We start from the raw sequence: 26,932 nt of genomic DNA, 5'->3' as shown, positions 1-26,932 counted from the left end.
AAAAAAACTGTGAAAGGTTTTAGTGGAGGACCCCCCTCCATCCCACCTCTAAACCCCATGCTCATTATTTGTATTTGTGACAGCTGGTAATCCTTATTACAGAATGATGCAGGACTTGTAGTTTGAGAGAATGAAAGTGGATGTGCTGTTCACTCACATAAGTCTATGCTTGGAATACCGTCACTAATGAGCACAGTGTAAGTGTACAATATAGGGAGTGAGTACTATAGATTTACCAAATTGGATTTTATACATCTTTATTGACAAAGGACAGATACAGGCGAGGGAATGGTACACACATATACACGCAGACGTTTGGTAAACACAGGCAATGATGAGAAATGGTATTTTACTCCTGCTCCTTGTCCTCTCCGTGGGTGATGACGTAGCACAGGTTCTTGTAGTCCAGATTTCCAGCCACATCCAGGGGGAAGTTTGTAAACATCTGATTTACCTGCAAGAGTACGAATGTAGCTTACTTGTGTAAAGTGATAGTTTGGCCAAAGTAATGAATTTACATCATGCTGCTTACATTATACTAAATAACATTAGCCTTGTGACATTTTCTTGTACATTATTATTGATCACTGTTTTGTTTAGAGCTGAATCTTACTGTGTGTGTGTGTGTGACATACCTCTGCCTCTGTGAATTTATCTGCCTGGGACATAAGATGGTATTTGATCCTGAAAGAGAAAAATTAATATGGGTCTTTAGATAGTGCTTAGTGATAGAACACGCTGTTTATGCAATTTCACATCATACACTATGACATTTACAGACATACACTATTGGTTCATTGCATTCATTAGAAGGGGTGTCCAACAATATTTTGCCATATAGTGTATATTGCTAGTCTCAGATCTTAATTAACAACTTGTTATTAATATATGTAGTTATGTGTGTATCAGTACTTACAGTATTTTAATATTATGTCATTATTTATCTTTAAAATGTTCAAATGTTTATTAAGGTTTAATAACGCAGTCTGATTCATGTCCAGAACAGAGTATACTCACTCTTCTCCTTTAATGATGCCAGTGCCCTCAGGGTCGAAGATCTTAAAGGCGTTTAGGATGTTCTCCTCAGGGTCCGTTCCTTTTAGAAGAGAATAAAATGTTGCATTACTATTAACACATGGTGCAGGTGTCTAAATACATCAACAGGTAGTATGGACTTGTGTGCTGTAATGCTTTTAGTATGTTTTTACCTTTAAGCTTCTCTCCGAACATGCTGAGGAAGATGGTGAAGTTGATGGGTCCTGAAGCTTCCTTCAACATCTCATCCAGCTCATCGTTACCCACGTTCAGACGACCTGTTACACACACATACACTCACATTAGTACGGCAGGCTGAGGTTTATTACTGGTTTACTGCCATTCCAAACTGATTTATGATTCATTCATACAGTAATTGATTTGTTTTATTAATGCTTGTTATTTGTCTAAACATTGTAAAACATTTGCAGATGTGAGAGTGAAGGTGTTTGTTGGAAGCTGTTGGGTCTTTATGGTTTGATCTAATAAAGGTATGTGCCGCTGCTCTTGATTAAGGGCAAAGCTCCGACACACTGAGCCGTAATGTGAGATTGATCTCTCTCTTAGTGTACAGAGCTCTGTGTAATCTACAGCCCTAAACCCACACACTTTACACGGATAAACACACACACTCCACATGGATAAACACCTTTTCACACACAGCAGACAGCAGGCCTCAGTCCACCTGCTCTCCTGTAACTCACATTTTTTCTCTTAAAGAGGTCACACCCTGCACTGTTTTTGTTATAATTAATTTCACAGTTATTTGTACATGATTATTTACCAACCTGTCTTTATCCTTCAGAATTAAACAGACAGCACCCTTAAGACTGTTATATTTAAATGAGCTCTCTTTTGATTGGCTACTGTGTTTCGTGCCTGATTCAAAATTTGGGCTAAAACAGTCAATAAAAATGCTTATCTGGTTGAGTAGTCTCGGCTAAACTGCTGCGGGCTAACCGTTCAGACTAAATCGGCAGATATACAATATGTCAATGTGTTGCTGTTTGTGACATCACAGCATCACTTAATTTTAAATGTATTGTTTTTGCTGATTCCTTTATGTATATTTCTAATTGAATAAATACTATATATAATTTTAATCTTTAACACTGTTAGCATACAAACAAAATGAAAATGTAACTAACTATCAGTTCAAACCTCTTCTCTCTCTCTGTCTCTCTCTCTCTTACCCAAAGCAGCGAATGTGTCTCTCAGGTCGTTCTTGTCGATGAAGCCATCTCTGTTCTGGTCCATGATGGTGAATGCCTGCAGACACACAACAACAGATGAGCACATGCTGTCCAATGTTCACATTCACGTTCACATTCTCCTAAATCTAATCACAGCTTTTAGTCACCATGAAAAAAAAACACCTCCTTGTTTTAGGAGTTCATCAGTGTTTCCACAACACTTTTATTCTAGAAAGAAAACGTCTACATGAAAACCTTTTAATACAATTTCTTAATCCTTAAAATGTTTTACATTTTAAAAAGGTAGTCCCTATGCTTAAAGCAAATGTTGCAAATGCATGTTTTCATCTTGCAACTGGTGGTCAGTTAATGAATGATACAGGGTGACATAACTGGCAGTTGTCAGCGAAACCATGATACAACCAAATTTTTCCACCTATTAGAGGCGTGTATTTGTGGAATTTAAGTAGCACTGGTTATTATCCATACCTAAAATGCTGTTTTTAGCACTACATTTTTTAAAATGTAAACAAGTAAAATGCAGGCTGTACAGGCTGATTCAGAGCACAAATTCAGTATAACCAGAGGTCAGTGTGAGGACTGTTTGATAAAACTACTAAATATTTTAACTTTAATTTATACATTCGTTTTTTAGCTCTGAAATGAAGGATTCTCACCTCTTTAAACTCCTGGATCTGGGACTGCTCAAACATGCTGAAGACATTAGAGCTGGCTGCTTCCTTCTTCTTGGCCTTCTTTGGAGACTGAAATTCAGAAGCAGACAAGATTACATTTAAATGATGATCTCTTACATCTAGTACATATTGAGCACATTTTGAGCTTAGATAAAGTCTTGTCTTGGACTAAAGTATCTTCGTAATTTAAACCTGTTTTAGTCTAGGCTGGGACTTGACCTGGGTCTGAGGAGTCAGATATCTACTGTTACAGTAAGTCAGTAAAGCTGACTTGCATTGAGGTGACTGCAGCAAAAACAATAGCAGCAGATGTCTCATGTTTGGTTCTAAAAGATTCCATAAGAAACAGTAAGTTCACTGCAGTGCTCGTGATCCTGCTGAAGATAGAGGCCTACCATGGCTGCAGAGGGTCTTGTTGTCTTCTGGAGAGGAGGAAGCTGAGGCTGAGGCTGAAGCTGAGGAGACAATGAGAGGTGGCCACTCTGAGTTTTTATACGGGAGCGTCGGCAGTCCGTTCTATGTTTAGACAAAAGCAGGAGGAACAACAGAAGCATGCCGGCCTTATAGAGCACCCCCCCCCCCCCCCCCAAAACTATTGTAGTGAACAGAGATGCAGGGTCAAAGTGTGAAGACTGCTATCTTAAGACCAGTTGCAGTGTCAGTCACCCCGGCATGGTGCAAAATCTGACACCAGGTTAACCTCTTAACCTTCATGCACTGCTATGTTTCTAGTTTTTTTTTATATATGTTGGATAAATTTATAAAATACATCCTGTCTTCTCTCTCAGGTCTTAAACAGTTAAAATGCAACCTTTACACTGTCAGTCACCCCGTTTTTAGTTTAATTGACACCTAAGCAGCTCAGGTCCAGTAAACCATGTAAACAAGTTAACACCTTACAGCTGTCCTGAGGAAACTGACTATTGAGATGTAAATCAGATAAAAACCTTAACTCATTACTTCAGTTACTTTACATCAAAACCATATTAAATAAAACAGCAGCAGTAGATAAGTCTGTTCAGGACAGGGTTTAGACAGTCAGCATTATTGTTCATCAGCATTACTCTCATCTCTAGAACAAGACCAAGTGAATGGATGAATGGATAAATAGACAGATAGATAGATAGATAGATTTAAATAAATATAGATAGAAATACATTTAAATAAACATAAAGTCAGTGTTCAGTGAGAGTGTTTACTGTAATTAACTCTATATAACATTAGAATAAACCCAAATAAACATAAAGTCAGTGTTCAGTGAGTGTTTCTGTAATTTACTCTATGTAACATTAAAATAAATTTAAATAAACATAAAGTCAGTGTTCAGTGAGTGTGTTTACTGTTATTAAGTCTATATAACATTAGAATAAACCCAAATAAACATAAAGTCAGTGAGAGTGTTTAAAGAAACATAAAGTCAGTGTTTAGTAAGAGTATTTACTGTTATTAACTCTATATAACATTAGAATAATTCTAAATAAAAAAGTCAGTGTTCAGTGAGAGTGTTTGCTGTAAATAAATCTATATAACATTAGAATAAATTAAAACAAAAAAAAAAAGTAATTCTTCAGTGAGTGTATTTACTGTAATTAACTCTGTATAACATTAGAATAAACCCAAATAAACATGAAGCCAGTTATCAGTAAGAGTGATTTTAGTGATATTAATTGTATATTCCATTAAAATAAAACCCACATAAACAAACAGCCAGTGGTCAGTATGCATACATGTAAAACATATAATGTAAAACACAATATAACATTAGAATAAACATAAATAGAATAGTTACTGTGTGTGAATACCTGTTAAACTCTTTACAACATTAGAATTATCCTAAATAAACATAAAATGGGTAGTCAGTGAGTGTGTTTACTGCATTTAATTTTTATAATATTAGAATGAACCCAAAAAACATAGTCATTGTTTAGTGAGTATATAACATTAGAATAAACCCAAATACACATAAAGTCAGTGTTCAGTGAGTGTGTTTACTATAACTAACTTTATATAACATTATAATAAACTCAATAAACGTAAATTTGATGATCAGTAAATGTGTTTACTGTAGGTAACTCTACATAGATTAACATATTTAAATAACAGATTAACAAATCTGTTTTGTTAGTCAGTGTTCAGAATGTGCAGTGATTGAGATGTTAGTAGAAGAACTCAGGCTTGGGTGCTAATCTTCTCTGTGGCACTGTTTTAACAGTGGCTCTGTTTAATTCAGTTTTCTTCTAATAAAGTACTGATTAGAAGAATTAGGAGCTGAGTAGGAACTGAGAGCTGTGTATTATAAATAAAGGAACAGGGCAGCTGTAGAGTCCTGACACTTACAAGCGTCTGGTTTGGTGTTAATGACGGAATGTTTGTTCCTTTGTTCTTGAAGAACAATAAGGAAAGCAGAGCACACACACACACACACACACACACACACACACACACTACTGCCATATTTAAACTTGTTCTTTTCCACAGCTCAGCTATGCACCATCCGTCAGTCTGCAGTAACTCATCACACCCAGCGACACTCCTTTTAGTAATGTCTATATGTGTGTGTGTGTGTTTTCACAGTGGCCAGCCATGCCCATGTTAGGTGTGATTGCAGCAGGTGTGCTGAAGGACTCAAGGTCTTGCTCCTCATGCCAAAAATCACACATGCGCACACACACACACACACACATGGGGTGTGCGTGAGGGATGATGGAGGTTTCCTCCATCTGTCTGATCTAGTTCTCCTACAGCTCTGCATAACAAAGCCTGCGTCTCTAACGTTACCTCACCTGCTCCTCTTCCTCACACCTACAGGGGTGGTCTAACGCAGACCCTAGAATCTAAACAAAAGGAAGACAGCAGCATATATTTAAAAACAGTTATCAAAGATTGTTCAGTCAAAGTAAAACTGTATTTTTGCTTGATTCCATAAACTTTATTTCAGGTACTTACCTCAGAACTTGTTTTCCACATACTTTAATTCTCATATCTTACTTAATATATTTTACTGAAACTTTTACATAAGTTGCTTTATACCTTTATACTATACTTTATACCTGGTACTTCATACCAAATATTTTAGTTATATTTTTGCAGAAACTTTACATCAATTAGTTTATTGTATATGTGTAAATGCACTTCCTTTATTCACAATACTTTATGCAAGGAATTAACAGTTGCTTTATTCTAGATGCTTTAGGTTCCTTTATCCAAAAACATTTACTTTAAAAACACACACACACGCACCCACACACACACACACACACACACAAATGTCATGCATAAGGATAATCATGTCCTAAACTGGATTATAATGTAATATATGATAGCTGGTTTAAAGCTGAAATAAACAATTAGCTGTTAATATTAGATTATTTTATTTAAGGAAAATGATGTAGTTAAGTAAATGATGTAGTTATCTTTACTGTATGCATTTGGCAAATCAAAGAAAGAGATAAGGAGACCAGTGCTGTCTTGTTTCAGCTGGGATAATAAAGACTGGCAAAATAAAACATATTTTTTAGAATTTGTGATTCTTAACATTTTAATTGCAGATTTTTAAAAAAGCAATGTTTCTGTGTCTGCTTTTTAAAATTACACCACACTGGGTTTAAATTGAAAGAGTCTTCCCCAGTACCTACAGGCATCAGATTCATGTCTGCATGAACCAAGACTTTCTGTTCCAGCCTGGCCTTCTCATGGTTAGGGCAAAAGTGGTTCCTTTATAAATGCAAAAAATAGTTGGGGCACACCCATCTCTTGTACCGTAGTGTAATTTAAAATAAGTGGACAAACTATTATATAAACACATTACATTTAAGTAGTTTAGCTAACGGTCTTATTTAGTATCTTCCCCAAGAACTCTTGTTGGTATAACACAGCATTGTCACCAAGACCAGGAATTGAACCCATGATGTAGTATCTTACTGGCAAGTAGTGTTGTTATCCTTTATGCCACACCAACAGCTTTATTAGTTATATCAGTTGTATCACTGCTTCAGATACCGGGTGGGGAGGGGCTATAAAGATATTTAATAAGTGTCTAAGGTAAAAGGTGGTTAAAGGTTGACATGGTGACATGAGTGATTGTGCAAGGATTAATGGTTATAATAAGAAGAGTAAATTATATATATATATATATAGACATATATATAGATACTATTTATTTATTTATTTATTTATTTTTAGATATTTCCCGCCAATGCAGAAGTGGTCTCTGAATCTAAAAAAGTTTGGTAATCCACCAGAACACAAGAATTAGAAAGTAAATCAGATGTATGTTATGAATATTTAAAATTAAATTAAATGGTTTAAATGTTGCCTTGTCATTAAAGCTGGTATACTTTGATTAGTAGTTTTTGACTGATGGAAGAGTAACTGACGAGCCTTCTCCCCTGCAAATTTCCTACAAAGCTTAACTGAATGATCATTTGAAATTTCAGCTTACAAAATCGACTGAACTGTCGTCTAAACCGCAAAACATACTGATATATTAGGTTTTTAGGTACGGAGGTTAATACATTTGAAACCCAGAGGATTCATAACATGACGCAATCGAGAGAGAGAAAAAAATTACTAATATAACATTTATACTTAATAATACTTTATTACAGAAACGTTAGCTACTTTGTTCCAGGTAGTTTCATTAAATTACTTTATTTCAGTTACTCCAGATACTTTACCTTATTTGCTTGATTCCAGATACATAATTTCACTGTTAGGCGGACTAAGTAGACCCGGACTGGTGAACTATTGAGAACTATTTAATTTCTGCAGAGTTATTTTAAGCGGCGGAACTTTACTAGTCTTTATAGTGGAGAGTTTTTACCGTGCAGGAAAGTCACAGATCAATCGAGTGATTTCTAAATAAAGCTTGGTGAAGCATCACTATTGAACTAAACACTAACCACGCCCATCCTGTCCTGAACTGACCAATCAGCTCATTAGCCCGTTATATTGTTCTAGGTATTGTATTCTAGATACATTAGATCAGCTAGTATATTTTAGTTATTCAATTTCAGATACTATAGGTCAGTTACTTTATACTTTTCCAGTTGCTTTATTTTAGATACCTAATTCCAAATACCATCATTCACTTTATTCAATATTCTTTATAAAGTAAATACAGCAAATACTTCCTTCCAGTTACTTCTTTCCGGGTTTACTACATCTACTTTAATCCAGTTACTTTATTTCAGACACTTTTTTCAGTTAATTTATTCTGTATACTTTACTTTCAGAAACTTTACTTTAGTTACTAAATCCCAGAAAATAATGAGTTTCAGTTGATTAATTTGAAGCCCTTTCGACTTTCAGTTACTTTCAGTTTACTACATTTCATTTATTCTGAATACTCATTAATATGTACAGCTTATACATTGTAATATATTTAAATTCAAATGCGATATAATGTGAGTTAAGACTGCCAGAGTTAAATCCTCTGTGACTGATTCAGCTGTGAAGTGGATGATCAGCCTGTAGAGGGCGCTGTTTTCTCAAAAATCATCCCACTCTCCATTCTGGATATGATTAGAAAGAAGGTAAAACAAACACAGGAATGCATAAAAACAATAAAGAGATATATAAAATAAAGTAATAGATGCTATTTTTTACTTGGGCATTTATTTGTTATTATTGTTAACCTTAATTGTAGTATTACATTTCATTCATGTTTAACAATCTTTACATATTAAAATGTAGCTTACTGTAGTTTACACTGGTTTATCATAGTATGGAATGTCTATACGGTTATACATAACACAAGTAAAGACAGATATTCAGTGTGTTGTTTTGTTTAGGATGTTTATATGGATATTAAAGAGTAACTAATGTCTCAGTTAGAGCTCACACACTGCATGTTAATGAAGGCTCTCTGCTTGTAATTAAACTCCAGCCCTGCGTGGCGTCTTCTTAAACGAGGCCTGGCCTCAAGAGGAGAGTTATTTGATTAAAGCAGGTCCTAGAGGACAGGGTAGAGCTTGTGAAGAAAGTACTGGTTTCAGCTGGGCTGAAAATACAGACTCTGAAACCTGTTCCTCTAAACGGAAGAACTGAGTTTATTCCCATTTCAGCCTGCAGATTTTAGCCAAACACAGAGCATCCTCTACTGCTGCTGAGAAACAATTTAGACTTAAAGAATATTTTATCCTAATCTGCCTGTTCTGTACCTGTATTGTACAGGCTGTGTACAGTATGTAGTGTATGTGTTCTGTACCATCTGTAGTGTAACTGTAATGTCCAGTCTTTAGTGTATCAGTAGTATACAGTCTGTAAAATAACTAATCCGTAGTGACTGTAGTGTACAGTATACTGTAGTGTCCAGTATGTAGTGTATCTGTTCTATACAGTCTGTAGTGTAACTGTAATGTCCAGTTACATGGAATAACTAATCTGTTGTAACTGTAGTGTACAATATGTAGTATATCTGCTGTATCTTTTGTGTGCAATGGATATTGTAACTAGTGTACAGTCTGTAATGTAGTGTACAGTAGACTGTGTAAGTGTAGTGTATTCTCTGTAGTGTAACTGTAGTGTACAGTAGATTGTGTAACTGTAGTGTACAGTAGATTGTGTAACTGTAGTGTATAGTGGACAGCATATTGTGTAAGTATAGTGTACAGTAGATTGTGTAACTGTAGTGTATAGTGGACAGCATATTGTGTAAGTATAGTGTACAGTAGATTGTGTAACTGTAGTGTATAGTGGACAGCATATTGTGTAAGTATAGTGTACAGTAGATTGTGTAACTTTAGTGTATAGTAGACTGTGTAAGTGTAGTGTACAGTAGATTGTGTAACTGTAGTGTACAGTAGACTGTGTAAGTGTAGTGTACAGTAGATTGTGTAACTGTAGTGTACGCTCTGTAGTGTAACTGTAGTGTACAGTAGATTGTGTAAGTGTGGTGTACAGTAGATTGTGTAAGTGTAGTGTACAGTAGATTGTCTAACTGTAGTGTATGCTCTGTAGTGTAACTGTAGTGTACAGTAGATTGTGTAACTGTAGTGTATAGTGGACAGCATATTGTGTAAGTATAGTGTACAGTAGATTGTGTAACTGTAGTGTATAGTAGACTGTGTAAGTGTAGTGTACAGTAGATTGTGTAACTGTAGTGTACGCGCTGTAGTGTAACTGTAGTGTACAGTAGATTGTGTAAGTGTGGTGTACAGTAGATTGTGTAACTGTAGTGTATAGTGGACAGCATATTGTGTAAGTATAGTGTACAGTAGATTGTGTAACTTTAGTGTACAGTAGACTGTGTAAGTGTAGTGTACAGTAGATTGTGTAACTGTAGTGTACAGTAGACTGTGTAAGTGTAGTGTACAGTAGATTGTGTAACTGTAGTGTACAGTAGACTGTGTAAGTGTAGCGTAAGTGTACAGTAGATTGTGTAAGTGTGGTGTATGGTAGATTGTGTAACTGTATTGTACGCTCTGTAGTGTAACTGTAGTGTACAGTAGATTATGTAAGTGTAGTGTACAGTAGATTGTGTAACTGTAGTGTATGCTCTGTAGTGTAACTGTAGTGTAAAGTAGATTGTGTAAGTGTGGTGTACAGTATATTGTGTAACTGTAGTGTACAGTGGACAGCATATTGTGTAAGTATAGTGTACAGTAGATTGTGTAAGTATAGTGTACGCTCTGAAGTGTAACTGTAGTGTACAGTAGATTGTGTAACTGTAGTGTATAGTAGACTGTGTAAGTGTAGTGTACAATAGATTGTGTAACTGTTGTGTACAGTAGACTGTGTAAGTGTAGCGTAAGTGTACAGTAGATTGTGTAAGTGTGGTGTATGGTAGATTGTGTAACTGTATTGTACGCTCTGTAGTGTAACTGTAGTGTACAGTAGATTATGTAAGTGTAGTGTACAGTAGATTGTGTAACTGTAGTGTATGCTCTGTAGTGTAACTGTAGTGTAAAGTAGATTGTGTAAGTGTAGTGTACAGTAGATTGTGTAACTGTAGTGTACGCTCTGTAGTGTAACTGTAGTGTACAGTAGATTGTGTAAGTGTGGTGTACAGTAGATTGTGTAACTGTAGTGTACAGTGGACAGCATATTGTGTAAGTATAGTGTACAGTAGATTGTGTAAGTATAGTGTACGCTCTGAAGTGTAACTGTAGTGTACAGTAGATTGTGTAACTGTAGTGTATAGTAGACTGTGTAAGTGTAGTGTACAATAGATTGTGTAACTGTTGTGTACAGTAGACTGTGTAAGTGTAGTGTACAGTAGATTGTGTAACTGTAGTGTATAGTAGACTGTGTAAGTGTAGTGTACAATAGATTGTGTAACTGTAGTGTATAGTGGACAGCATATTGTGTAAGTATAGTGTACAGTAGATTTTGTAACTTTAGTGTACGCTCTGAAGTGTAACTGTAGTGTACAGTAGATTGTGTAACTGTAGTGTACAGTAGACTGTGTAAGTGTAGTGTACAATAGATTGTGTAACTGTTGTGTACAGTAGACTGTGTAAGTGTAGTGTACAGTAGATTGTGTAACTGTAGTGTACAGTAGACTGTGTAAGTGTAGTGTACAGTAGATTGTGTAACTGTAGTGTATAGTGGACAGCATATTGTGTAAGTATAGTGTACAGTAGATTTTGTAACTTTAGTGTACGCTCTGAAGTGTAACTGTAGTGTACAGTAGATTGTGTAACTGTAGTGTACAGTAGACTGTGTAAGTGTAGTGTACAGTAGATTGTGTAACTGTAGTGTATAGTAGACTGTGTAAGTGTAGTGTACAATAGATTGTGTAACTGTTGTGTACAGTAGACTGTGTAAGTGTAGTGTACAGTAGATTGTGTAACTGTAGTGTATAGTAGACTGTGTAAGTGTAGTGTACAGTAGATTGTGTAACTGTTGTGTACAGTAGACTGTGTAAGTGTAGTGTACAGTAGATTGTGTAACTTTAGTGTATAGTAGACTGTGTAAGTGTAGTGTACAGTAGATTGTGTAACTTTAGTGTATAGTAGACTGTGTAAGTGTAGTGTACAGTAGATTGTGTAACTTTAGTGTACGCTCTGAAGTGTAACTGTAGTGTACAGTAGATTGTGTAACTGTAGTGTATAGTGGACAGCATATTGTGTCAGTATAGTGTACAGTAGATTGTGTAACTGTAGTGTATAGTGGACAGCATATTGTGTAAGTATAGTGTACAGTAGCTTGTGTAACTTTAGTGTACAGTAGATTGTGTAACTGTAGTGTACAGTAGACTGTGTAAGTGTAGTGTACAGTAGATTGTGTAACTGTAGTGTACAGTAGACTGTGTAAGTGTAGCGTAAGTGTACAGTAGATTGTGTAAGTGTGGTGTATGGTAGATTGTGTAACTGTAGTGTACGCTCTGTAGTGTAAGTGTAGTGTACAGTAGATTATGTAAGTGTAGTGTACAGTAGATTGTGTAACTGTAGTGTATGCTCTGTAGTGTAATGTAGTGTACAGTAGCTTGTGTAAGTGTAGTGTACAGTAGATTGTGTAACTGTAGTGTACAGTAGACTGTGTAAGTGTAGCGTAAGTGTACAGTAGATTGTGTAAGTGTGGTGTATGGTAGATTGTGTAACTGTAGTGTACGCTCTGTAGTGTAACTGTAGTGTACAGTAGCTTGTGTAAGTGTTGTGTACAGTAGATTGTGTAACTGTAGTGTACAGTAGACTGTGTAAGTGTGGTGTACAGTAGATTGTGTAACTGTAGTGTAAAGTAGATTGTGTAAGTGTAGTGTACATTAGATTGTGTAACTGTAGTGTACGCTCTGTAGTGTAACTGTAGTGTACAGTAGATTGTGTAACTGTAGTGTACACTCTGTAGTGTAACTGTAGTGTACAGTAGATTGTGTAAGTGTGGTGTACAGTAGATTTTGTAACTGTAGTGTATAGTGGACAGCATATTGTGTAAGTATAGTGTACAGTAGATTGTGTAACTGTAGTGTACGCTCTGTAGTGTAACTGTAGTGTACAGTAGATTGTGTAAGTGTAGTGTACAGTAGATTGTGTAACTGTAGTGTACACTCTGTAGTGTAACTGTAGTGTACAGCTTATTGTGTAAGTATAGTGTACAGTAGATTGTGTAACTGTAGTGTACACTCTGTAGTGTAACTGTAGTGTACAGTAGATTTTGTAACTGTAGTGTACACTCTGTAGTGTAACTGTAGTGTACAGTAGATTGTGTAACTGTAGTGTACACTCTGTAGTGTAACTGTAGTGTACAGTAGATTGTGTAAGTGTAGTGTACAGTAGATTGTGTAAGTGTAGTGGACAGTAGATTTTGCAACTGTAGTGTACACTCTGTAGTGTACAGTAGATTGTGTAACTGTAGTGTACACTCTGTAGTGTAACTGTAGTGTACAGTAGATTGTGTAACTGTAGTGTACACTCTGTAGTGTAACTGTAGTGTACAGTAGATTGTGTAACTGTAGTGTACACTCTGTAGTGTAACTGTAGTGTACAGTAGATTGTGTAACTGTAGTGTACACTCTGTAGTGTAACTGTAGTGTACAGTAGATTGTGTAAGTGTAGTGTACACTCTGTAGTGTAACTGTAGTGTACAGTAGATTGTGTAAGTGTAGTGTACAGTAGATTGTGTAACTGTATTGTACACTCTGTAGTGTACAGTAGATTGTGTAACTGTAGTGTACACGCTGTAGTGTAACTGTAGTGTACAGTAGATTGTGTAACTGTATTGTACACTCTGTAGTGTACAGTAGATTGTGTAACTGTAGTGTACAGTAGATTGTGTAAGTCTAGTGTACACTCTGTAGTGTAACTGTAGTGTACAGTAGATTGTGTAACTGTAGTGTACACTCTGTAGTGTAACTGTAGTGTACAGTAGATTGTGTAAGTGTAGTGTACAGTAGATTGTGTAACTGTATTGTACACTCTGTAGTGTACAGTAGATTGTGTAACTGTAGTGTACACTCTGTAGTGTAACTGTAGTGTACAGTAGATTGTGTAACTGTAGTGTACACTCTGTAGTGTAACTGTAGTGTACAGTAGATTGTGTAAGTCTAGTGTACGGTCTATAGTGTAACTGTAGATTGTTGTGCTGTACAGAACAATATAAAAGTTACAGGAGGGGTTTCATACTCAAGAAGAACCCAGTTAGTAACCCTACACGGAGCCACTCATAAAACCTTAGTTGGCATAGACCCAATTTGTACTAAAATATACAACAATTTAGACTGGTGACAAAATGTATTAACTGAATAATTACTAAGGTTGTCGCAAAAAAAAGACTGTTAAAGAACATCAGACACAGGAGCAAACACAAAGTGAAGTGATCCAGCTGAGATGATGAAGCGCAGTTGCCTGTTTGGGCCACTGGGGGCGCTCTTTACTAAGGTCAAGTTCAAGTAGCTCAGTATTGATTCCCCATCACTAACTCTGCCCCACTGAGTCACTCCGATCTTTATACACATACTAAATATTTAAATGCTTTTAATTTAATATTCTTTAAAGCATAAATCATTTATATTTATTTCAGACTATGTCAAGGAGTGCTTTTGTGTCTTCCTTCTGTACTTTATATAGGAACACGTGAACACAACAAGTTGAATTATCTGCAAATTTCAATGTGCCAGAAAATTCCCAGAAAACAAATCAGGATTTAGAACATTCACCTTAAATCAGAATGGTTACATGTGTGTTTGTGCAATAGAACAAGCTCTTTCTGACTATAAAAGCAAATAACGTGGAACAAAATTGTAAACAGCCATTGTAAATATAAAGATTAACAGCCTAGAGTAAGCTAAGATTATTCCAATAGTCTGGTGTAATATTGGATTTTATTACATTTGAATTTGAATTTACTTTTCATTTGTGTATAAATAAGATTACTTAGCTGTTGAGCTGACTATATGTAAATTCATGTACTTTAAAAACATTTAGCTAGTTTAGCTAAAGTACAAATAACTAACTAGCTAACACATAGCATGTTTGTACACAGTTCCAGCCCTTAGAACACTATGTACTTGATTTCTCATCTAAAAAACAATATGTAGTTGTTTCCAGGCTAGCACATAAACCATGTTTTTGTGTTTTTCGTATTGTAACACTTAGTACTCTAGAAAGTGCATAAACCTGTGTTCTATGTTGGCAGGTAATAGATTAATAATACAATATTTAGGCAGTGTTGCAGTTAAAACATTGTCTTTGGGGGAAACATCTGTGTAAGTAAGTTGTTGTTAGTGCATAAAACAAATAAACTACACTTTCCTTCTAGCCACTTTCCTTCGAGCTGGTGTGTAGAAATGTATACTTGTCTTCTAGTTAAAACATTTTCATAGTACTTAAGATATGCAAATAAGTTCTAGCTAGTGTATAAAACACACGTGTTCTTTTCAGAGTATGTACAAAACATATGCACACAATTTTAATAAAGCTCATACAGCCCGACCAGTTCCAGCTACACTGTGGATAAAATAGATTCCGTTAAATTTCAGACAGTCTTTTTAATAATAAACGATTTGTTCTGTTTTTTTTTTCTGCTCTCCCCCTCTCTGGCCGCTTGCTCTCTCTCTCTCTCTCTCTCTCTCTCTCTCTCTGTTCTCTCTCTCTCTCTCTCTCTCTCTCTCTCTCTCTCTCTCTCTCTCTCTCTCTCTCTCTCTCTCTCTCTCTCTCTCTCTCATTCCCCGTCTCAATATGTCTCAAGATGGCGGCCAGCGCTGGATCGATGTTCCAATATTGGAAGCGGTTGGATTTACAGCAGCTGCAGGTAGAAAACTAAACTTTTATATTTTCCTCTTTTCTAATCTTGCTCAGTTCTCCTTCGCGTTTAGCTCGGTTCGTTTTTTTGGACCGGAGCCACCCGGTGCCTTCAGCCGTGCCAAAGTGCGGGACCGGTATTATTAATATTTTGCAGCTCATTGATCAGAAATTGATTCCCTTTGTTTGGGCTCCCGGCCGCCGACGGGGTCAGCGGGGCGCCGGGGCGCGTGTGGGCGGGCTGCGGTGCGATCCTGCCGGCTTCCCCGCTGCTGGAGCCCCGCTGATGCTGCTGGGACGCGGCAGGGTGATGGGGGCACACAAAACACTCTTTCTAACCGCACGTGTGGATTTATCAAAGTAATGCTGGAGACTCAGAGACGGAGTAAAACATTTAGCGGTACGAATGAACACTTTTACTTTTTAAAACTCAGAACTTTTCCGCTGTTTTTGCTGCTGGATCGAGTTGGTGGTTGAACTTGGTGGCAGCTTTTAATCAGAGAAGTAGAAAACAAGTGCACACACACACACACACACACACACTCACTGTACGGAGCCCACTTAAACTGTGTTAATAGTGATGGAATAGATACATTTAATCATCAATTATTCAGTTACTGCTAGTTTTCTCTTTCTGTCTGTGTGAAATTTGCTCGCCTCTAACATCACGCTACTGTTGTTTCTATTTGATATTAAAGCTGAGCTATCGATTTATCCTGATGTTTCTCTTTGTTTAACTTTATTAACCCTTAATAGATGAATCGGAAATACGCCTCGATCCTGCACTGATCAGGTCTTCTGAACGCTGAATGATGGTAATATACGCCGGATTGATCTTCAACCTAAACTCGGTCTGTTTAGAGCTGACTTAGTACTTTTATTAAATGGTTTACTGGATAAAAGTCAATAATTAATCAACAGTTTAAATTGCAGTGGGTTTAGAGGTTTCTCAGCATGTAACTTGTGGGTTTAAATTATTCTTTTGGAATTATTTTTCATGCTGTTTCTATTGAAGCGAGTGATAAAGGCAGATGCACTCAAGGGCTTTTTAAGAATAAGTGTAGCTATAGGAGTAAAAGTGTGCTTAATTACACAAACCAGGTTTTAAATATACATATCTCTCTCAGCCTGAATGGAAAGAAATAATTTAATTTCCCTGGTTTAAATGTACATTATTTCTGCATGATGCTTGATTGTGTCTCACACTTTTGTCACAGTAAATGCTGTATATGAATGCAGTACATTCAGCATCTTTTTATTACGTTTGTCTCTTGCACAGGCCGTCTATCCATGTTAAATAGTAATGTCAGCCTGACTGTGGCATCATATGAACACACTGTGCTTGCACTGTAATGGGATCTGTCTGATATTGGTGCAAGGCGAAGCTGAGAAAGCAGAGAAATTCTTCCTGGATTGCTGTCAAATGGGTGAAAATCCCCGTCATGTCCTTTTCTTGTTCACCGTTGATGTATGAAGGGTGTTCAGTTTCAGGTATCTTTGTTTTTTGACGCTGTAATTATGTGGGATTATGGGATTTTTTTTATTTTACAGCACAGACAGCGTGAGGGCCACCCACAGTGTGTTTGTCTGATGTGGTTTCTGTCTCTGGGCTGTTGGGGCCGTGTTGTGAATGAAATTCTCTTTTGTCATCTTTTTTTAGGGGTGTGTTTCATTTTGAACCGCGCTGGTGGTCTTCTGTGTGTGATATTACAACAGTTGTTTTACTGGTTTTACACAGACAGCCTCACTCTTCTCGTTTTTCTGATTTCTTTAGACTTGGCTGATTTAAATTTACCAGCTGGATCAAATGCCTCTCTCACTTTACTCAGTAGTGCTTTTATTCATGTTATTTATTCAATATGCACACTGTTCTCTAGTTTAACCCCTTGAACTTCATACATATTATTATTATTATTATTATTAGTGTGATTGCAGTAATGCAATCACAGTATTGTTCTTCTTAAGTCTTATTCTTCTTCTTCTTATTATTATTATTATTAGTGTGATTGCAGTAATGCAATCACAGTATTGTTCTTCTTAAGTCTTATTAGTGTGATTGCAGTAATGCAATCACAGTATTGATCTTCTTAAGTCTTATTCTTCTTCTTCTTCTTCTTCTTCTTCTTATTATTATTATTCCACCTGTTTTTTGTCCGGTTAACTAGTGCCGCAGTTTTCGAAATATCGACTTCGTTCAAAAGAGAAAACGTGCGTCCATATCGGGAATGGTGGGCTTGTATACAGCTTTCCGATCGGACTTACGCTTTTCGTAAAAACTTCGTAAGTACGCGTTTTTTTGACCATTGAAAATGAATGGGCAGAATTTTGCACGCCCGTGGACGTCGCAATTTTTGAAATACGAAGATGAAACCAATTGAGGACCTGTAGAACTTATTGAGCTCTTTCCGAAAATATGCGTTACGAAAAGTTACGACGTACGGATTTCGTACGAATGTCGTACGAAGTGGCCCCATTGGAATGAATGGGGCCAATCGGAGGACGGCAGCTAGATCGAAGGACAGGTAGCTAGAACTCCAGTACTGTGTGTAATGGAGCAGCTATGGGATAAATCAGCGTTAGGTCAAAAGTTTGGACACCCCGGCCCCCCAGTACTGTGTGTAATGGAGCCACGGGTCAAAAGTTTGGACACCCCGGCCCCCCAGTACTGTGTGTAATGGAGCCACGGGTCAAAAGTTTGGACACCCCCGAACGGCCAGAGCAACCTAGCGTGCATAGCTGATTGATGTATTTGCACGTTGCGTAGCAACGTGCAAACACCATTTAATCAAATTTATGCATATACATCACCTAGCAACCACCTAGAAACACCATAGCAACCACCCCGGATACCATAGCAAAACCTTAGCAACCGCCTAGCAACACCATAGCAACCACCTAGCAACCATCTAGCAACACCTTAGCAACCACCCCAGATACCATAGCAACACCTTAGCAACCCCCTAGCAACACCCTAGCAACCACCTAGCAACCACCTAGCAACACCTTAGCAACCACCCCGGATACCATAGCAACACCTTAGCAACCGCCTAGCAACACCCTAGCAACCACCTAGCAACCACCTAGCAACACCTTAGCAAACACCCCGGATACCATAGCAACACCTTAGCAACCGCCTAGCAACACCCTAGCAACCACCTAGCAACCACCTAGCAACACCTTAGCAACCACCCCGGATACCATAGCAACACCTTAGCAACCGCCTAGCAACACCCTAGCAACCACCTAGCAACCACCTAGCAACACCTTAGCAACCACCCCGGATACCATAGCAACACCTTAGCAACCGCCTAGCAACACCCTAGCAACCACCTAGCAACCACCTAGCAACACCTTAGCAACCACCCCGGATACCATAGCAACACCTTAGCAACCGCCTAGCAACACCCTAGCAACCACCTAGCAACCACCTAGCAACACCTTAGCAACCACCCAGGATACCATAGCAACACCTTAGCAACCGCCTAGCAACACCCTAGCAACCACCTAGCAACACCTTAGCAACCACCCCGGATACCATAGCAACACCTTAGCAACCCCCTAGCAACACCCTAGCAACCACCTAGCAACCACCTAGCAACACCTTAGCAACCACCCCGGATACCATAGCAACACCTTAGCAACCGCCTAGCAACACCCTAGCAACCACCTAGCAACCACCTAGCAACACCTTAGCAAACACCCCGGATACCATAGCAACACCTTAGCAACCGCCTAGCAACACCCTAGCAACCACCTAGCAACCACCTAGCAACACCTTAGCAACCACCCCGGATACCATAGCAACACCTTAGCAACCGCCTAGCAACACCCTAGCAACCACCTAGCAACCACCTAGCAACACCTTAGCAACCACCCCGGATACCATAGCAACACCTTAGCAACCGCCTAGCAACACCCTAGCAACCACCTAGCAACCACCTAGCAACACCTTAGCAACCACCCCGGATACCATAGCAACACCTTAGCAACCGCCTAGCAACACCCTAGCAACCACCTAGCAACCACCTAGCAACACCTTAGCAACCACCCCGGATACCATAGCAACACCTTAGCAACCGCCTAGCAACACCCTAGCAACCACCTAGCAACACCTTAGCAACCACCCCGGATACCATAGCAACACCTTAGCAACCGCCTAGCAACACCCTAGCAACCACCTAGCAACACCTTAGCAACCACCCCGGATACCATAGCAACACCTTAGCAACCGCCTAGCAACACCCTAGCAACCACCTAGCAACACCTTAGCAACCACCCCGGATACCATAGCAACACCTTAGCAACCGCCTAGCAACACCTTAGCAACCACCTAGCAACACCTTAGCAACCACCCCGGATACCATAGCAACACCTTAGCAACCGCCTAGCAACACCCTAGCAACCACCTAGCAACCACCTAGCAACACCTTAGCAACCACCCCAGATACCATAGCAACACCCTAGCAACCACCTAGCAACACCTTAGCAACCACCCCGGATACCATAGCAACACCTTAGCAACCGCCTAGCAACACCTTAGCAACCACCTAGCAACACCTTAGCAACCACCCCGGATACCATAGCAACACCTTAGCAACCGCCTAGCAACACCTTAGCAACCACCTAGCAACCACCTAGCAACACCTTAGCAACCACCCTGGATACCATAGCAACACCTTAGCAACCGCCTAGCAACACCTTAGCAACCGCCTAGCAACACCTTAGCAACCACCTAGCAACACCTTAGCAACCACCCCAGATACCATAGCAACACCTTAGCAACCGCCTAGCAACACCTTAGCAACCACCTAGCAACCACTTAGCAACACCTTAGCAACCACCCCGGATACCATAGCCACACCTTAGCAACCACTTAGCAACACCTTAGCAACACCATAGCAGATACCAGCCAGCACTGCAATCACACTCGCAGTTTCTGTAGGAACTGCAATCTAGTTCTTATTATTATTATTATTCCACCTGTTTTTTGTCCGGTTAACTAGTGCCGCAGTTTTCGAAATATCGACTTCGTTCAAAATAGAAAACGTGCGTCCATATCGGGAATGGTGGGCTTGTATACAGCTTTCCGATCGGACTTACGTTTTTCGTAAAAACTTCGTAAGTACGCGTTTTTTTGCCCATTGAAAATGAATGGGCAGAACTTTGCACGCCCGTGGACGTCGCAATTTTTGAAATACGAAGATGAAACCAATTGAGGACCTGTAGAACTTATTGAGCTCTTTCCGAAAATATGCGTTACGAAAAGTTACGACGTACGGATTTCGTACGATTGTCGTACGAAGTGGCCCCATTGGAATGAATGGGGCAAATCGGAGGCCGGCAGCTAGATCGAAGGACAGGTAGCTAGAACTCCAGCACTGTGTGTAATGGAGCAGCTATGGGATAAAACAGCATTAGGTCAAAAGTTTGGACACCCCGGCCCCCCAGTACTGTGTGTAATGGAGCCACGGGTCAAAAGTTTGGACACCCCAGCCCCCCAGTACTGTGTGTAATGGAGCCACGGGTCAAAAGTTTGGACACCCCAGAGCCCCAGTACTGTGTGTAATGGAGCCACGGGTCAAAAGTTTGGACACCCCAGTGCCCCAGTACTGTGTGTAATGGAGCCACGGGTCAAAAGTTTGGACACCCCAGAGCCCCAGTACTGTGTGTAATGGAGCCACGGGTCAAAAGTTTGGACACCCCAGAGCCCCAGTACTGTGTGTAATGGAGTCACGGGTCAAAAGTTTGGACACCCCAGAGCCCCAGTACTGTGTAATGGAGCCACGGGTCAAAAGTTTGGACACCCCAGAGCCCCAGTACTGTGTGTAATGGAGCCAAGGGTCAAAAGTTTGGGTACCCCGGTCAGCTCTGCAATCACACTCGCAGTTTCTGTAGGAACTGCAATCTAGTTAGTGTGATTGCAGTAATGCAATCACAGTATTGATCTTCTTAAGTCTTATTCTTCTTCTTCTTCTTCTTCTTATTATTATTATTATTATTATTATTATTATTATTATTATTAGTGTGATTGCAGTAATGCAATCACAGTATTGTTCTTCTTAAGTCTTATTAGTGTGATTGCAGTATGCAATCACAGTATTGTTCTTCTTAAGTCTTATTCTTATTATTATTATTATTCCACCTGTTTTTTGTCCGGTTAACTAGTGCCGCAGTTTTCGAAATATCGACTTCGTTCAAAAGAGAAAACGTGCGTCCATATCGGGAATGGTGGGCTTGTATACAGCTTTCCGATCGGACTTACGTTTTTCGTAAAAACTTCGTAAGTACGCGTTTTTTTGCCCATTGAAAATGAATGGGCAGAACTTTGCACGCCCGTGGACGTCGCAATTTTTGAAATACTAAGATGAAACCAATTGAGGACCTGTAGAACTTATTGAGCTCTTTCCGAAAATATGCGTTACGAAAAGTTACGACGTACGGATTTCGTACGAATGTCGTACGAAGTGGCCCCATTGGAATGAATGGGGCCAATCGGAGGACGGCAGCTAGATCGAAGGACAGGTAGCTAGAACTCCAGTACTGTGAGTGTATGGAGCAGCTATGGGATAAAACAGCGTTAGGTCAAAAGTTTGGACACCCCGGCCCCCCAGTACTGTGTGTAATGGAGCCACGGGTCAAAAGTTTGGACACCCCGGCCCCCCAGTACTGTGTGTAATGGAGCCACGGGTCAAAAGTTTGGACACCCCGGAACGGCCAGAGCAACCTAGCGTGCATAGCTGATTGATGTATTTGCACGTTGCGTAGCAACGTGCAAACACCATTTAATCAAATTTATGCATATACATCACCTAGCAACCACCTAGAAACACCATAGCAACCACCCTGGATACCATAGCAACACCTTAGCAACCGCCTAGCAACACCATAGCAACCACCTAGCAACCATCTAGCAACACCTTAGCAACCACCCCAGATACCATAGCAACACCTTAGCAACACCCTAGCAACCACCTAGCAACCACCTAGCAACACCTTAGCAACGACCCAGGATACCATAGCAACACCTTAGCAACCGCCTAGCAACACCCTAGCAACCACCTAGTAACCACCTAGCAACACCTTAGCAACCACCCCGGATACCATAGCAACACCTTAGCAACCGCCTAGCAACACCCTAGCAACCACCTAGCAACACCTTAGCAACCACCCCGGATACCATAGCAACACCTTAGCAACCGCCTAGCAACACCCTAGCAACCACCTAGCAACCACCTAGCAACACCTTAGCAACCACCCCGGATACCATAGCAACACCTTAGCAACCGCCTAGCAACACCTTAGCAACCACCTAGCAACACCTTAGCAACCACCCCGGATACCATAGCAACACCTTAGCAACACCATAGCAGATACCAGCCAGCACTGCAATCACACTCGCAGTTTCTGTAGGAACTGCAATCTAGTTCTTATTATTATTATTATTATTATTATTATTCCACCTGTTTTTTGTCCGGTTAACTAGTGCCGCAGTTTTCGAAATATCGACTTCGTTCAAAAGAGAAAACGTGCGTCCATATCGGGAATGGTGGGCTTGTATACAGCTTTCCGATCGGACTTACGTTTTTCGTAAAAACTTCGTAAGTACGCGTTTTTTTGCCCATAGAAAATGAATGGGCAGAACTTTGCACGTCCGTGGACGTCGCAATTTTTGAAATACTAAGATGAAACCAATTGAGGACCTGTAGAACTTATTGAGCTCTTTCCGAAAATATGCGTTACGAAAAGTTACGACGTACGGATTTCGTACGAATGTCGTACGAAGTGGCCCCATTGGAATGAATGGGGCCAATCGGAGGACGGCAGCTAGATCGAAGGACAGGTAGCTAGAACTCCAGTACTGTGAGTGTATGGAGCAGCTATGGGATAAAACAGCATTAGGTCAAAAGTTTGGACACCCCGGCCCCCCAGTACTGTGTGTAATGGAGCCACGGGTCAAAAGTTTGGACACCCCGGCCCCCCAGTACTGTGTGTAATGGAGCCACGGGTCAAAAGTTTGGACACCCCCGAACGGCCAGAGCAACCTAGCGTGCATAGCTGATTGATGTATTTGCACGTTGCGTAGCAACGTGCAAACACCATTTAATCAAATTTATGCATATACATCACCTAGCAACCACCTAGAAACACCATAGCAACCACCCCAGATACCATAGCAACACCTTAGCAACCGCCTAGCAACACCCTAGCAACCACCTAGCAACCACCTAGCAACACCTTAGCAACCACCCCGGATACCATAGCAACACCTTAGCAACCGCCTAGCAACACCCTAGCAACAACCTAGCAACCACCTAGCAACACCTTAGCAACCACCCTGGATACCATAGCAACACCTTAGCAACCGCCTAGCAACACCCTAGCAACCACCTAGCAACCACCTAGCAACACCTTAGCAACCACCCCGGATACCGTAGCAACACCTTAGCAACCGCCTAGCAACACCCTAGCAACCACCTAGCAACCACCTAGCAACACCTTAGCAACCACCCTGGATACCATAGCAACACCTTAGCAACCGCCTAGCAACACTCTAGCAACCACCTAGCAACCACCTAGCAACACCTTAGCAACCACCCCGGATACCATAGCAACACCTTAGCAACCGCCTAGCAACACCTTAGCAACCACCTAGCAACCACTTAGCAACACCTTAGCAACCACCACGGATACCATAGCAACACCTTAGCAACCGCCTAGCAACACCCTAGCAACCACCTAGCAACCACCTAGCAACACCTTAGCAACCACCCCGGATACCATAGCAACACCTTAGCAACCGCCTAGCAACACCCTAGCAACCACCTAGCAACCACCTAGCAACACCTTAGCAACCACCCCAGATACCATAGCAACACCTTAGCAACCGCCTAGCAACACCCTAGCAACCACCTAGCAACACCTTAGCAACCACCCCGGATACCATAGCAACACCTTAGCAACCGGCTAGCAACACCTTAGCAACCACCTAGCAACCACCTAGCAACACCTTAGCAACCACCCCGGATACCATAGCAACACCTTAGCAACCGCCTAGCAACACCCTAGCAACCACCTAGCAACCACCTAGCAACAGCTTAGCAACTACCCCGGATACCATAGCAACACCTTAGCAACCGCCTAGCAACACCCTAGCAACCACCTAGCAACCACCTAGCAACACCTTAGCAACCGCCTAGCAACACCCTAGCAACCACCTAGCAACCACCTAGCAACACCTTAGCAACCACCCCGGATACCATAGCAACACCTTAGCAACCGCCTAGCAACACCTTAGCAACCACCTAGCAACCACCTAGCAACACCTTAGCAACCACCCCGGATACCATAGCAACACCTTAGCAACCGCCTAGCAACACCCTAGCAACCACCTAGCAACACCTTAGCAACCACCCCGGATACCATAGCAACACCTTAGCAACACCATAGCAGATACCAGCCAGCACTGCAATCACACTCGCAGTTTCTGTAGGAACTGCAATCTAGTTCCACCTGTTTTTTGTCCGGTTAACTAGTGCCGCAGTTTTCGAAATATCGACTTCGTTCAAAAGAGAAAACGTGCGTCCATATCGGGAATGGTGGGCTTGTATACAGCTTTCCGATCGGACTTACGTTTTTCGTAAAAACTTCGTAAGTACGCGTTTTTTTGCCCATTGAAAATGAATGGGCAGAACTTTGCACGCCCGTGGACGTCGCAATTTTTGAAATACGAAGATGAAACCAATTGAGGACCTGTAGAACTTATTGAGCTCTTTCCGAAAATATGCGTTACGAAAAGTTACGACGTACGGATTTCGTACGAATGTCGTACGAAGTGGCCCCATTGGAATGAATGGGGCCAATCGGAGGACGGCAGCTAGATCGAAGGACAGGTAGCTAGAACTCCAGTACTGTGTGTAATGGAGCAGCTATGGGATAAATCAGCGTTAGGTCAAAAGTTTGGACACCCCGGCCCCCCAGTACTGTGTGTAATGGAGCCACGGGTCAAAAGTTTGGACACCCCGGCCCCCCAGTACTGTGTGTAATGGAGCCACGGGTCAAAAGTTTGGACACCCCCGAACGGCCAGAGCAACCTAGCGTGCATAGCTGATTGATGTATTTGCACGTTGCGTAGCAACGTGCAAACACCATTTAATCAAATTTATGCATATACATCACCTAGCAACCACCTAGAAACACCATAGCAACCACCCCGGATACCATAGCAACACCTTAGCAACCGCCTAGCAACACCATAGCAACCACCTAGCAACCATCTAGCAACACCTTAGCAACCACCCCAGATACCATAGCAACACCTTAGCAACCCCCTAGCAACACCCTAGCAACCACCTAGCAACCACCTAGCAACACCTTAGCAACCACCCCGGATACCATAGCAACACCTTAGCAACCGCCTAGCAACACCCTAGCAACCACCTAGCAACCACCTAGCAACACCTTAGCAACCACCCCGGATACCATAGCAACACCTTAGCAACCGCCTAGCAACACCCTAGCAACCACCTAGCAACCACCTAGCAACACCTTAGCAAACACCCCGGATATCATAGCAACACCTTAGCAACCGCCTAGCAACACCCTAGCAACCACCTAGCAACCACCTAGCAACACCTTAGCAACCACCCCGGATACCATAGCAACACCTTAGCAACCGCCTAGCAACACCCTAGCAACCACCTAGCAACCACCTAGCAACACCTTAGCAACCACCCCGGATACCATAGCAACACCTTAGCAACCGCCTAGCAACACCCTAGCAACCACCTAGCAACCACCTAGCAACACCTTAGCAACCACCCCGGATACCATAGCAACACCTTAGCAACCGCCTAGCAACACCCTAGCAACCACCTAGCAACACCTTAGCAACCACCCCGGATACCATAGCAACACCTTAGCAACCGCCTAGCAACACCCTAGCAACCACCTAGCAACACCTTAGCAACCACCCCGGATACCATAGCAACACCTTAGCAACCGCCTAGCAACACCCTAGCAACCACCTAGCAACACCTTAGCAACCACCCCGGATACCATAGCAACACCTTAGCAACCGCCTAGCAACACCTTAGCAACCACCTAGCAACACCTTAGCAACCACCCCGGATACCATAGCAACACCTTAGCAACCGCCTAGCAACACCTTAGCAACCACCTAGCAACACCTTAGCAACCACCCCGGATACCATAGCAACACCTTAGCAACCGCCTAGCAACACCCTAGCAACCACCTAGCAACCACCTAGCAACACCTTAGCAACCACCCCGGATACCATAGCAACACCTTAGCAACCGCCTAGCAACACCT

The 26,932-nt window shown here is 40.9% G+C and overlaps 3 protein-coding genes across 4 annotated transcripts in view; 1 reads left to right on the top strand and 2 right to left on the bottom strand.

Annotated features, from left to right (window-relative positions):
* LOC125784927 (negative elongation factor E-like) overlaps positions 1–26,932 on the bottom strand; it is a 232,426-nt gene that overhangs the window by 107,353 nt on the left and 98,141 nt on the right. The window lies entirely within an intron of this gene.
* Positions 241–3,492, bottom strand: myl10 (myosin, light chain 10, regulatory). The gene is made up of 7 exons (XM_007259427.3): positions 3,319–3,492; positions 2,906–2,992; positions 2,229–2,304; positions 1,209–1,313; positions 1,018–1,096; positions 636–684; positions 241–454 (listed from the first exon to the last, which is right to left on the bottom strand). Exons 1-7 carry the CDS (start codon positions 3,475–3,477, stop codon positions 350–352), a joined length of 660 nt encoding a protein of 219 aa, XP_007259489.3. The 5' UTR covers positions 3,478–3,492; the 3' UTR covers positions 241–349.
* Positions 15,511–26,932, top strand: part of cux1a (cut-like homeobox 1a) — a 135,677-nt gene continuing 124,255 nt past the window's right edge. For both annotated transcript variants that reach the window (XM_007259429.4, XM_007259428.4), the window contains exon 1: positions 15,511–15,613. In XM_007259429.4, coding sequence (XP_007259491.3) covers positions 15,551–15,613 — 63 coding nt within the window. In that variant the 5' untranslated portion in view covers positions 15,511–15,550. The remainder of the gene's footprint in view (positions 15,614–26,932) is intronic.

The sequence above is a fragment of the Astyanax mexicanus genome, chromosome 20 (assembly GCF_023375975.1).
Source record: "Astyanax mexicanus isolate ESR-SI-001 chromosome 20, AstMex3_surface, whole genome shotgun sequence".
NCBI classification, from domain to species: domain Eukaryota; kingdom Metazoa; phylum Chordata; class Actinopteri; order Characiformes; family Acestrorhamphidae; genus Astyanax; species Astyanax mexicanus.
This window is presented reverse-complemented; position numbering and strand designations above follow the sequence as displayed.